This window comes from Oncorhynchus gorbuscha, linkage group LG08, assembly GCF_021184085.1.
Source record: "Oncorhynchus gorbuscha isolate QuinsamMale2020 ecotype Even-year linkage group LG08, OgorEven_v1.0, whole genome shotgun sequence".
In the NCBI taxonomy this organism is placed as follows: domain Eukaryota; kingdom Metazoa; phylum Chordata; class Actinopteri; order Salmoniformes; family Salmonidae; genus Oncorhynchus; species Oncorhynchus gorbuscha.
Genome location: NC_060180.1, coordinates 79,593,311 through 79,610,156, shown reverse-complemented (window position 1 = coordinate 79,610,156; position 16,846 = coordinate 79,593,311). Strand labels below are relative to the sequence as shown.

General features: G+C 46.4%; 1 protein-coding gene across 1 annotated transcript in view; it reads right to left on the bottom strand.

Annotated features, from left to right (window-relative positions):
* Positions 1-16,846, bottom strand: part of LOC124040709 (M-protein, striated muscle-like) — a 115,198-nt gene that overhangs the window by 31,619 nt on the left and 66,733 nt on the right. The window contains exons 21-29 of the mRNA XM_046357783.1: positions 15,383-15,564; positions 15,040-15,154; positions 14,097-14,189; positions 13,996-14,047; positions 13,691-13,797; positions 12,339-12,383; positions 11,360-11,496; positions 10,940-11,084; positions 10,529-10,588 (exon numbers count right to left, since the gene is read on the bottom strand). Of these exons, the coding sequence (XP_046213739.1) occupies positions 10,529-10,588; positions 10,940-11,084; positions 11,360-11,496; positions 12,339-12,383; positions 13,691-13,797; positions 13,996-14,047; positions 14,097-14,189; positions 15,040-15,154; positions 15,383-15,564 (936 nt within the window). The remainder of the gene's footprint in view (positions 1-10,528; positions 10,589-10,939; positions 11,085-11,359; positions 11,497-12,338; positions 12,384-13,690; positions 13,798-13,995; positions 14,048-14,096; positions 14,190-15,039; positions 15,155-15,382; positions 15,565-16,846) is intronic.

The following is a 16,846-nucleotide window of genomic DNA, read 5'->3' as shown; positions in this document are numbered from 1 at the left end:
AGTTAATACCGCTACAGGACAACAGACAACAGACAGAGTTAATACCGCTACAGGACAACAGACAGAGTTAATACCACTACAGGACAGCAGATAGAGTTAATACCGCTACAGGACAACAGACAGAGTTAATACCACTACTGTTCCACTGGATGTCATAAGGTGAATGCACCAATTTGTAAGTCGCTCTGGATAAGAGCGTCTGCTAAATGACTTAAATGTAAATGTACTACAGGACAGCAGACAGAGTTAATACCGCTACAGGACAACACTCTGCAGACAACAGACAGAGTTAATACCGCTACAGGACAGCACTCTGCAGACAACAGACAGAGTTAATACCGCTACAGGACAGCACTCTGCAGACAACAGACAGAGTTAATACCGCTACAGGACAACACTCTGCAGACAACAGACAGAGTTAATACCGCTACAGGACAGCACTCTGCAGACAACAGACAGAGTTAATACCGCTACAGGACAACACTCTGCAGACAACAGACAGAGTTAATACCACTACAGGACAGCAGACAGAGTTAATACCGCTACAGGACAACACTCTGCAGACAACAGACAGAGTTAATACCACTACAGGACAGCAGACAGAGTTAATACCGCTACAGGACAACACTCTGCAGACAACAGACAGAGTTAATACCACTACAGGACAGCAGACAGAGTTAATACCGCTACAGGACAACACTCTGCAGACAACAGACAGAGTTAATACCACTACAGGACAGCAGACAGAGTTAATTCCGCTACAGGACAACACTCTGCAGACAACAGACAGAGTTAATACCGCTACAGGACAACACTCTGCAGACAACAGACAGAGTTAATACCACTACAGGACAGCAGACAGAGTTAATACCGCTACAGGACAACAGACAGCAGACAGAGTTAATACCGCTACAGGACAACACTCTGCAGACAACAGACAGAGTTAATACCGCTACAGGACAACACTCTGCAGACAACAGACAGAGTTAATACCACTACAGGACAGCAGACAGAGTTAATACCGCTACAGGACAACAGACAACAGACAGAGTTAATACCGCTACAGGACAACAGACAGAGTTAATACCGCTACAGGACAACACTCTGCAGACAACAGACATAGTTAATACTGCTACAGGAAAACAGACAGAGTTAATACCGCTACAGGACAACAGACAGAGTTAATACCGCTACAGGACAACAGACAGAGTTAATACCGCTACAGGACAACAGACAGAGTTAATACCGCTACAGAACAACAGACAGAGTTAATACCGCTACAGGACAACAGACAGAGTTAATACCGCTACAGGACAACAGACAGAGTTAATACCGCTACAGGACAACAGACAGAGTTAATACCGCTACAGGACAACAGACAGAGTTAATACCGCTACAGGACAACACTCTATAGACAACAGACAGAGTTAATACCGCTACAGGACAGCAGACAACAGACAGAGTTAATACCGCTACAGGACAACACTCTGCAGACAACAGACAGAGTTAATACCGCTACAGGACAACACTCTGCAGACAACAGACAGAGTTAATACCGCTACAGGACAGCACTCTGCAGACAACAGACAGAGTTAATACCGCTACAGGACAACAGACAACAGACAGAGTTAATACCACTACAGGACAACAGACAACAGACAGAGTTAATACCGCTACAGGACAACACTCTGCAGACAACAGACAGAGTTAATACCGCTACAGGACAACACTCTGCAGACAACAGACAGAGTTAATACCGCTACAGGACAACAGACAACAGACAGAGTTAATACCGCTACAGGACAACAGACAGAGTTAATACCGCTACAGGACAACAGACAACAGACAGAGTTAATACTGCTACAGGACAACAGACAACAGACAGAGTTAATACCTCTACAGGACAGCAGACAACAGGCAGAGTTAATACCGCTACAGGACAGCAGACAGAGTTAATACCACTACAGGACAGCAGATAGAGTTAATACCGCTACAGGACAACAGACAACAGACAGAGTTAATACCGCTACAGGACAACAGACAACAGACAGAGTTAATACCGCTACAGGACAACAGACAACAGACAGAGTTAATACCGCTACAGGACAACAGACAACAGACAGAGTTAATACCGCTACAGGACAACAGACAGAGTTAATACCGCTACAGGACAACAGACAGAGTTAATACCGCTACAGGACAACAGACAGAGTTAATACCACTACAGGACAGCAGATAGAGTTAATACCGCTACAGGACAACAGACAGAGTTAATACCACTACTGTTCCACTGGATGTCATAAGGTGAATGCACCAATTTGTAAGTCGCTCTGGATAAGAGCGTCTGCTAAATGACTTAAATGTAAATGTACTACAGGACAGCAGACAGAGTTAATACCGCTACAGGACAACACTCTGCAGACAACAGACAGAGTTAATACCGCTACAGGACAGCACTCTGCAGACAACAGACAGAGTTAATACCGCTACAGGACAGCACTCTGCAGACAACAGACAGAGTTAATACCGCTACAGGACAACACTCTGCAGACAACAGACAGAGTTAATACCGCTACAGGACAGCACTCTGCAGACAACAGACAGAGTTAATACCACTACAGGACAGCAGACAGAGTTAATACCGCTACAGGACAACACTCTGCAGACAACAGACAGAGTTAATACCACTACAGGACAGCAGACAGAGTTAATACCGCTACAGGACAACACTCTGCAGACAACAGACATAGTTAATACCACTACAGGACAGCAGACAGAGTTAATACCGCTACAGGACAACACTCTGCAGACAACAGACAGAGTTAATACCACTACAGGACAGCAGACAGAGTTAATACCGCTACAGGACAACAGACAGAGTTAATACCGCTACAGGACAACACTCTGCAGACAACAGACAGAGTTAATACCGCTACAGGACAACAGACAGAGTTAATACCGCTACAGGACAGCACTCTGCAGACAACAGACAGAGTTAATACCGCTACAGGACAACACTCTGCAGACAACAGACAGAGTTAATACCGCTACAGGACAACACTCTGCAGACAACAGACAGAGTTAATACCACTACAGGACAGCAGACAGAGTTAATACCGCTACAGGACAACAGACAGCAGACAGAGTTAATACCGCTACAGGACAACAGACAGAGTTAATACCGCTACAGGACAACAGACAACAGACAGAGTTAATACCACTACAGGACAGCAGACAGAGTTAATACCGCTACAGGACAACAGACAGAGTTAATACCGCTACAGGACAACACTCTGCAGACAACAGACAGAGTTAATACCGCTACAGGACAACAGACAGAGTTAATACCGCTACAGGACAACACTCTGCAGACAACAGACAGAGTTAATACCGCTACAGGACAACAGACAGAGTTAATACAGGACAGCACTACAGGACAGCACTCTGCAGACAACAGACAGTTAATACCGCTACAGGACAACACTCTGCAGACAACAGACAGAGTTAATACCGCTACAGGACAACACTCTGCAGACAACAGACAGAGACAACAGACAGAGTTAATACCGCTACAGGACAACAGACAGCAGACAGAGTTAATACCGCTACAGGACAACAGACAGAGTTAATACCGCTACAGACAACAGACAGAGTTAATACCGCTACAGGACAACACAGACAACAGACAGAGTTAATATACAGGACAACAGCTACAGGACAACACTCTGCAGACAACAGACAGAGTTAATACCGCTACAGGACACACTCTGCAGACAACAGACAGAGTTAATACCGCTACAGGACAACAGACAGAGGACAGGACAACACTCTGCAGACAACAGACAGAGTTAATACCGCTACAGGACAACAGACAGAGTTAATACCGCTACAGGACAACACTCTGCAGACAACAGACAGAGTTAATACCGCTACAGGACAACAGACAGAGTTAATACCGCTACAGGACAACACTCTGCAGACAACAGACAGAGTTAATACCGCTACAGGACAACAGACAGAGTTAATACCGCTACAGGACAACAGACAGAGTTAATACCGCTACAGGACAACAGACAGAGTTAATACCGCTACAGGACAACACTCTGCAGACAACAGACAGAGTTAATACCGCTACAGGACAACAGACAGAGTTAATACACAGGACAACAGGACAACAGACAGAGTTAATACCGCTACAGGACAACAGACAGAGTTAATACTACAGGACAACACTCTGCAGACAACAGACAGAGTTAATACCGCTACAGGACAACAGGACAACAGACAACAGACAGAGTTAATACCGCTACAGGACAACACAGACAGAGTTAATACCGCTACAGGACAACAGACAGAGTTAATACCGCTACAGGACAACACTCTGCAGACAACAGACAGAGTTAATACAACAGGACAACAGACAGAGTTAATACCGCTACAGGACAACACTCTGCAGACAACAGACAGAGTTAATACCGCTACAGGACAACAGACAGAGTTAATACCGCTACAGGACAACACTCTGCAGACAACAGACAGAGTTAATACCGCTACAGGACAGCACTCTGCAGACAACAGACAGAGTTAATACCACTACAGGACAGCAGACAGAGTTAATACCGCTACAGGACAACACTCTGCAGACAACAGACAGAGTTAATACCACTACAGGACAGCAGACAGAGTTAATACCGCTACAGGACAACACTCTGCAGACAACAGACAGAGTTAATACCACTACAGGACAGCAGACAGAGTTAATACCGCTACAGGACAACAGACAGAGTTAATACCGCTACAGGACAACACTCTGCAGACAACAGACAGAGTTAATACCGCTACAGGACAACAGACAGAGTTAATACCGCTACAGGACAGCACTCTGCAGACAACAGACAGAGTTAATACCGCTACAGGACAACAGACAGAGTTCATACCGCTACAGGACAACACTCTGCAGACAACAGACAGAGTTAATACCGCTACAGGACAACACTCTGCAGACAACAGACAGAGTTAATACCACTACAGGACAGCAGACAGAGTTAATACCGCTACAGGACAACAGACAGAGTTAATACCGCTACAGGACAGCACTCTGCAGACAACAGACAGAGTTAATACCGCTACAGGACAACAGACAGAGTTAATACCGCTACAGGACAACACTCTGCAGACAACAGACAGAGTTAATACCAGCTACAGGACAACAGACAGAGTTAATACCGCTACAGGACAACACTCTGCAGACAACAGACAGAGTTAATACCGCTACAGGACAACAGACAGAGTTAATACCGCTACAGGACAACACTCTGCAGACAACAGACAGAGTTAATACCGCTACAGGACAACAGACAGAGTTAATACCGCTACAGGACAACACTCTGCAGACAACAGACAGAGTTAATACCGCTACAGGACAACAGACAGAGTTAATACCGCTACAGGACAACACTCTGCAGACAACAGACAGAGTTAATACCGCTACAGGACAACAGACAGAGTTAATACCGCTACAGGACAACAGACAGAGTTAATACCACTACAGGACAACACTCTGCAGACAGAGTTAATACCGCTACAGGACAGCAGACAGAGTTAATACCGCTACAGGACAACACTCTGCAGACAACAGACAGAGTTAATACCACTACAGGACAGCAGACAGAGTTAATACCGCTACAGGACAACACTCTGCAGACAACAGACAGAGTTAATACCACTACAGGACAGCAGACAGAGTTAATACCGCTACAGGACAACAGACAGAGTTAATACCGCTACAGGACAACACTCTGCAGACAACAGACAGAGTTAATACCACTACAGGACAGCAGACAGAGTTAATACCGCTACAGGACAACAGACAGAGTTAATACCGCTCTGCAGACAACAGACAGACAGGACAACACTCTGCAGACAACAGACAGAGTTAATACCGCTACAGGACAACAGACAGAGTTAATACCGCTACAGGACAGCACTCTGCAGACAACAGACAGAGTTAATACCGCTACAGGACAACAGACAGAGTTAATACCTACAGGACAACAGACAGAGCTACAGGACAACACTCTGCAGACAACAGACAGAGTTAATACCGCTACAGGACAACACTCTGCAGACAACAGACAGAGTTAATACCACTACAGGACAGCAGACAGAGTTAATACCGCTACAGGACAACAGACAGCAGACAGAGTTAATACCGCTACAGGACAACAGACAGAGTTAATACCGCTACAGGACAACACTCTGCAGACAACAGACAGAGTTAATACCGCTACAGGACAACAGACAGAGTTAATACCGCTACAGGACAACACTCTGCAGACAACAGACAGAGTTAATACCGCTACAGGACAACAGACAGAGTTAATACCGCTACAGGACAACACTCTGCAGACAACAGACAGAGTTAATACCGCTACAGGACAACAGACAGAGTTAATACCGCTACAGGACAACACTCTGCAGACAACAGACAGAGTTAATACCGCTACAGGACAACAGACAGAGTTAATACCGCTACAGGACAACACTCTGCAGACAACAGACAGAGTTAATACCGCTACAGGACAACAGACAGAGTTAATACCGCTACAGGACAACACTCTGCAGACAACAGACAGAGTTAATACCGCAACAGACAACAGACAGGACAACAGACAGAGTTAATACCGCTACAGGACAACAGACAGAGTTAATACCACTACAGGACAACACTCTGCAGACAGAGTTACAACAGGACAGCAGACAGAGTTAATACCGCTACAGGACAACACTCTGCAGACAACAGACAGAGTTAATACCGCTACAGGACAACAGACAGAGTTAATACCGCTACAGGACAACACTCTGCAGACAACAGACAGAGTTAATACCGCTACAGGACAGCACTCTGCAGACAACAGACAGAGTTAATACCGCTACAGGACAACAGACAGAGTTAATACCGCTACAGGACAGCACTCTGCAGACAACAGACAGAGTTAATACCGCTACAGGACAACAGACAGAGTTAATACCGCTACAGGACAACACTCTGCAGACAACAGACAGAGTTAATACCGCTACAGGACAGCAGACAGAGTTAATACCGCTACAGGACAACACTCTGCAGACAACAGACAGAGTTAATACCGCTGCAGACAACAGACAGGACAATAGACAGAGTTAATACCGCTACAGGACAACACTCTGCAGACAACAGACAGAGTTAATACCGCTACAGGACAACAGACAGAGTTAATACCGCTACAGGACAACACTCTGCAGACAACAGACAGAGTTAATACCGCTACAGGACAACAGACAGAGTTAATACCGCTACAGGACAACACTCTGCAGACAACAGACAGAGTTAATACCGCTACAGGCTACAGGACAACAGACAGAGTTAATACCGCTACAGGACAACACTCTGCAGACAACAGACAGAGTTAATACCGCTACAGGACAACAGACAGAGTTAATACCGCTACAGGACAACACTCTGCAGACAACAGACAGAGTTAATACCGCTACAGGACAACAGACAGAGTTAATACCGCTACAGGACAACACTCTGCAGACAACAGACAGAGTTAATACCGCTACAGGACAACAGACAGAGTTAATACCGCTACAGGACAACACTCTGCAGACAGAGTTAATACCACTACAGGACAACACTCTGCAGACAGAGTTAATACCGCTACAGGACAGCAGACAGAGTTAATACCGCTACAGGACAACACTCTGCAGACAGAGTTAATACCGCTACAGGACAACAGACAGAGTTAATACCGCTACAGGACAACACTCTGCAGACAACAGACAGAGTTAATACCGCTACAGGACAACAGACAGAGTTAATACCGCTACAGGACAACACTCTGCAGACAACAGACAGAGTTAATACCGCTACAGGACAGCACTCTGCAGACAACAGACAGAGTTAATACCGCTACAGGACAACAGACAGAGTTAATACCGCTACAGGACAACACTCTGCAGACAACAGACAGAGTTAATACCGCTACAGGACAACAGACAGAGTTAATACCGCTACAGGACAACACTCTGCAGACAACAGACAGAGTTAATACCGCTAGGACAACACTCTACAGACAGAGTTAATACCGCTACAGGACAACAGACAGAGTTAATACCGCTACAGGACAACACTCTGCAGACAACAGACAGAGACAGGACAACAGACAGAGTTAATACCGCTACAGGACAACACTCTGCAGACAACAGACAGAGTTAATACCGCTACAGGACAACAGACAGAGTTAATACCGCTACAGGACAACACTCTGCAGACAACAGACAGAGTTAATACCGCTACAGGACAACAGACAGAGTTAATACCGCTACAGGACAACACTCTGCAGACAACAGACAGAGTTAATACCGCTACAGGACAACAGACAGAGTTAATACCGCTACAGGACAACACTCTGCAGACAACAGACAGAGTTAATTAATACCACTACAGGACAACAGACAGAGTTAATACCGCTACAGGACAACACTCTGCAGACAACAGACAGAGACACAACAGACAGAGTTAATACCGCTACAGGACAACAGACAGAGTTAATACCAGACAGAGTTAATACAGGACAACAGACAGAGTTAATACCGCTACAGGACAGACACGCTACAGGACAACACTGCAGACAACAGACAGAGTTAATACCGCTACAGGACAACAGACAGAGTTAATACCGCTACAGGACAACACTCTGCAGACAACAGACAGAGTTAATACCGCTACAGGACAGCACTCTGCAGACAACAGACAGAGTTAATACCGCTACAGGACAACAGACAGAGTTAATACCGCTACAGGACAGCACTCTGCAGACAACAGACAGAGTTAATACCGCTACAGGACAACAGACAGAGTTAATACCGCTACAGGACAACACTCTGCAGACAACAGACAGAGTTAATACCGCTACAGGACAGCAGACAGAGTTAATACCGCTACAGGACAACACTCTGCAGACAACAGACAGAGTTAATACCGCTACAGGACAACAGACAGAGTTAATACCGCTACAGGACAACACTCTGCAGACAACAGACAGAGTTAATACCGCTACAGGACAACAGACAGAGTTAATACCGCTACAGGACAACACTCTGCAGACAACAGACAGAGTTAATACCGCTACAGGACAACAGACAGAGTTAATACCGCTACAGGACAACACTCTGCAGACAACAGACAGAGTTAATACCGCTACAGGACAACAGACAGAGTTAATACCGCTACAGGACAACACTCTGCAGACAACAGACAGAGTTAATACCGCTACAGGACAACAGACAGAGTTAATACCGCTACAGGACAACACTCTGCAGACAACAGACAGAGTTAATAGACAGGACAACAGACAGAGTTAATACCGCTACAGGACAACACAGACAACAGACAGAGTTAATACCGCTACAGGACAACAGACAGAGTTAATACCGCTACAGGACAACAGACAGAGTTAATACCACTACAGGACAACACTCTGCAGACAGAGTTAATACCGCTACAGGACAGCAGACAGAGTTAATACCGCTACAGGACAACACTCTGCAGACAACAGACAGAGTTAATACCGCTACAGGACAACACTGCAGACAACAGACAGAGTTAATACAACAGACTACAGGACAACAGGACAACAGACAGAGTTAATACCGCTACAGGACAACACTCTGCAGACAACAGACAGAGTTAATACCGCTACAGGACAACAGACAGAGTTAATACCGCTACAGGACAACACTCTGCAGACAACAGACAGAGTTAATACCGCTACAGGACAGCACTCTGCAGACAACAGACAGAGTTAATACCGCTACAGGACAACAGACAGAGTTAATACCGCTACAGGACAACACTCTGCAGACAACAGACAGAGTTAATACCGCTACAGGACAACAGACAGAGTTAATACCGCTACAGGACAACACTCTGCAGACAACAGACAGAGTTAATACCGCTACAGGACAGCAGACAGAGTTAATACCGCTACAGGACAACACTCTGCAGACAACAGACAGAGTTAATACCGCTACAGGACAACAGACAGAGTTAATACCGCTACAGGATAACACTCTGCAGACAACAGACAGAGTTAATACCGCTACAGGACAACAGACAGAGTTAATACCGCTACAGGACAACACTCTGCAGACAACAGACAGAGTTAATACCGCTACAGGACAACAGACAGAGTTAATACCAGGCTGCAGACAGGACAACACTCTGCAGACAACAGACAGAGTTAATACCGCTACAGGACAACAGACAGAGTTAATACCGCTACAGGACAACAGACAGAGTTAATACCACTACAGGACAACACTCTGCAGACAGAGTTAATACCGCTACAGGATAACACTCTGCAGACAGAGTTAATACCGCTACAGGACAACAGACAGAGTTAATACCGCTACAGGACAACACTCTGCAGCAATATAATATCAATCATCTAACAACATGACAAGTGCAAAACAATATATTCCACACCTTGTCTTCTGATCCATTCAGCATGTTCAAACTCAGACTTTTTCTGGAGCTCTCTGAACTCTGGAGAAGTACAAGAAGTTACACATAATAAATAAATATAATATATAATAATAATATAATAAATACAACGAAATAAATAATAAACAGTAGTCAGAATAGTAACCTATAGGAACACAGCCATATTTCACCACTACCACACTTTCCCCCAGACAGTTGTCAGAATTTGAACCAACACTACACCAAAGCTATTACATGAAAATGCAGTTTGAGTCTAAACACTACTGGTCTTCTCCTACCCCCTAGTGGACACAACATGTCACTGCTATCAGAGCCACACCCACTGGTTGTGGTAGGCATGGTGACTGAACCCCTGTGGTGGCAGTCATGGTAATAGGTGGGGTGTGGCCTTACCTTCTCCAATCAGCACCAGGCTGGTGGACCCCTTGGCCTTCCCGTCCACGAGGTTAAAGGTGAATGTTCCCTCGTCTGTGACCGCGAGAGAGTCCATGAACATCTCAATGATGCCTGAGTTCTTGTCAAAGTTCATTTGGTATTTCTAGAGGAGGGAAATGTGACACAGAAATCTACTGACCGTGATGTTTGTGTGAGTTGATGATTGAGATGTGTGTGTGTGTGTGTGTGTGTGTGTGTGTGTGTGTGTGTGTGTGTGTGTGTGTGTGTGTGTGTGTGTGTGTGTGTGTGTGTGTGTGTGTGTGTGTGTGTGTGTGTGTGTGTGTGTGTGTGTGTGTGTGTGTGTGTGTGTGTGTGTGTGTGTATTCTGACCATAATGTGTGAGTGTGTTTTCTGACCGTGATGTTTGTGTTTCCTCACCTCTCCATTCTCTACGATCGCATCGTTAAAGACATAGTCCACATGGCAGCCAGCGGTGAACTTCTCAACCTGGGTCCAGAACCTCACACGACCCTTCTCCAGGAGCTCCATGGCCATCTGAGTCTTGAAGGGAATGACTGGGGAGGAGGAGAGAGTGAGACAGCATCAGAACAGAGTGAGAGGAGGAGGGGCAGGGTGAGGGGTGGAGAGTCAGGGGCACAGAATGAGAGGAAGAGAGCGGGGGGACAGAGTGAAGGAGGAGGGACAGAGTGAAGGAGGAAGGACAGGGGGACAAAGTGAAGATGGAGCGACAGAGTGAAGGAGGAGAGACATGGTGACAGAGTGAAGGAGGAGAGACAGGGAGACAGAGTGAAGGAGGAGAGACAGGGGGACAGAGTGAAGGAGGAGAGTCAGGAGGACAGAGTGAAGTAGGAGAAACAGGAGGACAGAGTGAAGGGGGACAGAGTGAAGGAGGAGAGTCAGGGGGACAGAGTGAAGGAGGAGAGTCAGGGGGACAGAGTGAAGGAGGAGAAACAGGAGGACAGAGTGAAGGGGGACAGATTGAAGGAGGAGAGTCAGGGGGACAGAGTGAAGGAGGAGAGTCAGGGGGACAGAGTGAAGGAGGAGAAACAGGAGGACAGAGTGAAGGGGGACAGAGTGAAGGAGGAGAGTCAGGGGGACAGAGTGAAGGAGGAGAGTCAGGGGGACAGAGTGAAGGAGGAGAAACAGGAGGACAGAGTGAAGGGGGACAGATTGAAGGAGGAGAAACAGGAGGACAGAGTGAAGGGGGACAGAGTGAAGGGGGAGAGACAGGGGACAAAGTGAAGGAGGAGAGACAGGAGGACAGAGTGAAGGAGGAGAGACATGGGGACAGATTCAGAACAGACTGGGAGGAGAGACTACTGTATAGCTCTGGAGAGGAGACGGTCTAGATCAGAACAGTGTAGCACGGGAATGCTGGGCAATGACGAATACTCACTGGGGAACTTGTGCTCGTGGCTGATGTCCAGGAGACGCTTCAGACCTGTCAATCAACAACATCATCAACAACATTGGTGACGACCATGAAAGTCAGCATCTCTTTCACACCTCCACCCCCTCTCTCTAATTTTAACACCTCCACTCCCTTCCCACTCCTTACCCCCTCCCTCCTAATTTCCCTCCCTCTCCTTACCCCCTCCCTCTAATTTTCCCTCCTCTTCTCCCTACCCCTCCCTCTAATTTTAACACCTCCACTCCCTTCCGCTCCTTACCCCCTCCCTCCATCTCCTTACCCCCTCCCTCCCTCTCCTTGCCCCCTCCCTCTAATTTTCCCTCCCTCTCCTTGCCCCCTCCCTCTAATTTCCCTCCCTCTCCTTGCCCCCTCCCTCTAATTTTCCCTCCCTCTCCTTGCCCCCCTCCCTCTAATTTTCCCTCCCTCTCCTTGCCCCTTCCCTCTAATTTTAACACCTCCACTCCCTCCTCCTCTCCTTACCCCCTCACTCTAATTTTCCCTCCCTCTCCTTGCCCCCTCCCTCTAATTTTCCCTCCCTCTCCTTGCCCCCTCCCTCTAATTTTCCCTCCCTCTCCTTGCCCCCTCCCTCTAATTTTCCCTCCCTCTCCTTGCCCCCTCCCTCTAATTTTCCCTCCCTCTCCTTGCCCCCTCCCTCTAATTTCCCTCCCTCTCCTTGCCCCTTCCCTCTAATTTTAACACCTCCACTCCCTCCTCCTCTCCTTACCCCCTCCCTCTAATTTTAACACCTCCACTCCCTCCTCCTCTCCTTACCCCCTCCCTCTAATTTTCACACCTCCACTCGCCCCTCTTCTCCTTACCCCCTCCCACTAATTTTCACACCATACCAAACACAATCCTTTATTGTCATTTCCCTCCTGTTTCTTCCTCTCTGACACCAACAGACAGTAACGAGGTCATAATCGTGAGACGACGGATTATTGTGTCAAGTCAGGGATGACATCATTGGCTTTCCGTCTGTTTTCTACAGATGTTTATTTCCTTCTCCACAATAAGAACGACTTCAATCTGCATATACTGTAGGTGATGAGGAAATGAAACCTCTATCTGCACGTCACTAAGAGCTCATGTGATGCAGCTGTTAGTAACCGGACCATGAAGAGAATACATCACTCAGAAAGCTAACCTTCCCCTACTCACCCCCCAAACCCTGGCCTCCTCCTTCCAAAGATATGAGGTCACTCAGACCTGATTATATGTTATCTGAGACAGCCAGGAAGGATTGACTCAACCTCCTCAGAATGTTTCTGACACAATCCCAATCATAGCCCCTACTCCTAGAAACGAATGTAGAACAGCGAAATGGGACAGGGACTCACCAGCCTCCGTTAGAGTGTAGCTGGCTGAGATTCCAACAGTGTTGGTAACCTCACAGGAGAAGATACCAAGGTCCTCCAGACTGGGAGCATTAAAGATAGCTCTGGACCTGAGGAGACAGCATGACAATGAACTAACACAGAGAGCAGAAACAGACTGGAGCACCAGGCAACAGACACACAGAACCTACTTGCCCCCTCTGTGACCATGGTATAGGAACAGAACTTACCTATCCCCCTCTGTGACCATGGTATAGAAACAGAACTTACCTATCCCACTGTGACCATGGTATAGAAACAGAACTTACCTATCCCCCTCTGTGACCATGGTATAGAAGTCAGAGGTGTCTGTCACACTGTCTTGAAACAGTTCTCCCCCACTGTGACCATGGTATAGAAACAGAACTACCTGATCCCCCCTGTGACCATCTAGAAACAGAACACTCAAAGATCATGGAGATCACACCATCATCATCCACATCCAGTATTATCTCATGAGTACCATGGGGGTACTTATGCCCCCTCTTACCATGGTATAGAAACAGAAAACGGACAAGAAAGAAGAGATTTGATTTTAAAAATACCTTTATTAACCCCTCTGTGAATAGTTAGGAACATCAATAACTGTGACCATGGTATAGAAACAGAAACCAATCCCCCCTGCCCATTGTTCACTCTGACATAGAAGTCTGGAGAGGAGACAGTTCAGACAGATGAAGACACAGAACACAAAGATCATGGAGATCACACCATCAGACAGACAGTATTATCTCATGAGTACACAGACAGAGAGAGAGAAACGGACAAGAAGAAGAGATTTGATTTTAAAAATACCTTTATTAACCCAATAGTTACATCAATAACGGACCTAGAATATTAGAACCAACATTGACAGAACGAGAGAGAGACAGACAGAGAGACACAGACAGACACAGACAGACAGACAGAGAGACACAGACAGACAGACAGACAGACAGAGAGACACACAGACAGACACAGACAGACACAGAGAGACACAGACAGACAGACAGACAGACAGACAGACAGACAGACAGACAGACAGACAGACAGACAGACAGACAGACAGACAGAGAGACACAGACAGACAGACAGACAGACAGACAGACAGACAGACAGACAGACAGACAGACAGACAGACAGACAGACAGACAGACAGACAGACAGACAGACAGACAGACAGACAGACAGACAGACAGACAGACAGACAGACAGACAGACAGACAGACAGACAGACAGACAGACAGACAGACAGACAGACAGACAGACAGACAGACAGACAGACAGACAGACAGACAGACAGACAGACAGACAGTAAGTACTACTGTACACACCAGGCATGGTTAGAGCCAGAACAGGTCCTAACACAGCAGAAGTCTTTCCCACTCCAGCCAGGTTCTGAGCACGCACCCTGAACACATAGGACCTGCCTGCAATCAGACCATTGACCTGGAGAACACACACAAGGAGGGAGAGGAACAACACACATTGCTGTTAGCTAACACACTACAACTCCACTATCTGACTTTCCAGGAAGCCATCAGGTAGCTTTGTCCTAAACTACTTGGAATCGATGGAACGCTAACCTTGGTGGCCTTCCCAAGGACCACTATAGAATGCTGACAGGTATGGGTATAGACAGGGTCCTCTATGGCAGATATTTGGACACATCCTAACCTTCATGTACTTCAGCTTGGTGGCCTTCTCATGTACTCCCTTCCAGTCCTCCCCTGCCACAGCCTCCTTGATGTCCACATAGAAGCCGTATACAGGAGTACGGCCTTCGAAGGTCGGAGGTTCCCACAGCAACACCAGGGAACTGTCACGCACCTCCAACACATGGAGATCATGAGGAGCACCTGGAGAGACAGACAGGTAGAGAGAGCGACCATGGGGAGCACCGGGAGAGACAGACAGGTAGAGGTTACTGTACTGTACATCCGTTCCTAAGTCTGACCATGTAACTTGACCAGAGGTTTGGGGTCAATTCCAATTAAATTCCAGTAAGAAATTTAACCAAATTTCAGCGTTCCTAATCGAAAGGCATTGAAGATAATTGGAATTTTGGTGTACTTCTTGAATTGTAATTGACCCCAACCCTGCTTGACCAGGAAAACCTTCTAGTTCTGATCCTGTGAGGAATTGTTCCGTGGTAGGGTAGAAGCGTACGTGGCTTAGAGATAGTTGATTTTTACACTCCAGGGATAGGGTATAGGTTAAAGGGTATAGGATATAGGGTAGTGTAAGGTTAGGGTATAGGTTAAGGCTAGGGTATAGGGTATAGGGTAATGTTAGGGTATCGGGTAAGGTTAGGGTATAGGGTAAGGTTAGGGTATAGGGTAAGGTTAGGGTATAGGGTAAGGTTAGGGTATAGGGTAAGGTTAGCATATAGGGTAAGGTTAGGGTATAGGTTAAGGTTAGTTAGGATATAGGGTAGTGTAAGGTTAGGGTATAGGGTAAGGTTAGTGTATAGGGTAAGGTTAGTGTATAGGGTAAGGTTAGTGTATAGGGTAAGGTTAGGGTATAGGATATAGGGTAGTGTAAGGTTAGGGTATAGGGTAAGGTTAGGGTATAGGGTAAGGTTAGTGTATAGGGTAAGGTTAGAGTATAGGATATAGGGTAGTGTAAGGTTAGGGTATAGGGTAAGGTTAGTGTATAGGGTAAGGTTAGTGTATAGGGTAAGGTTAGGGTATAGGGTAAGGTTAGGGTATAGGGTAAGGTTAGGGTAAGGTTAGGGTATAGGGTTAGTGTATAGGGTAAGGTTAGGGTATAGGGTAAGGTTAGGGTATAGGGTTAGGGTATAGGGTAAGGTTAGAGGGTTAGTGTATAGGGTAAGGTTAGGATATAGGGTTAGGGTATAGGGTAAGGTTAGGATATAGGGTTAGGGTATAGGGTAAGGTTAGGATATAGGGTTAGGGTATAGGGTAAGGTTAGGGTATAGGGTTAGGGTATAAGGTAAGGTTAGGATATAGGGTAAGGTTAGAGTATAGGGTAAGGTTAGGGTATAGGGTTAGGGTATAGGGTAAGGTTAGGTTATAGGGTTAGTGTATAGGGTAAGGTTAGTGTATAGGGTAAGGTTAGGGTATAGGGTTAGGGTATAGGGTAAGGTTAGGTTATAGGGTTAGTGTATAGGGTAAGGTT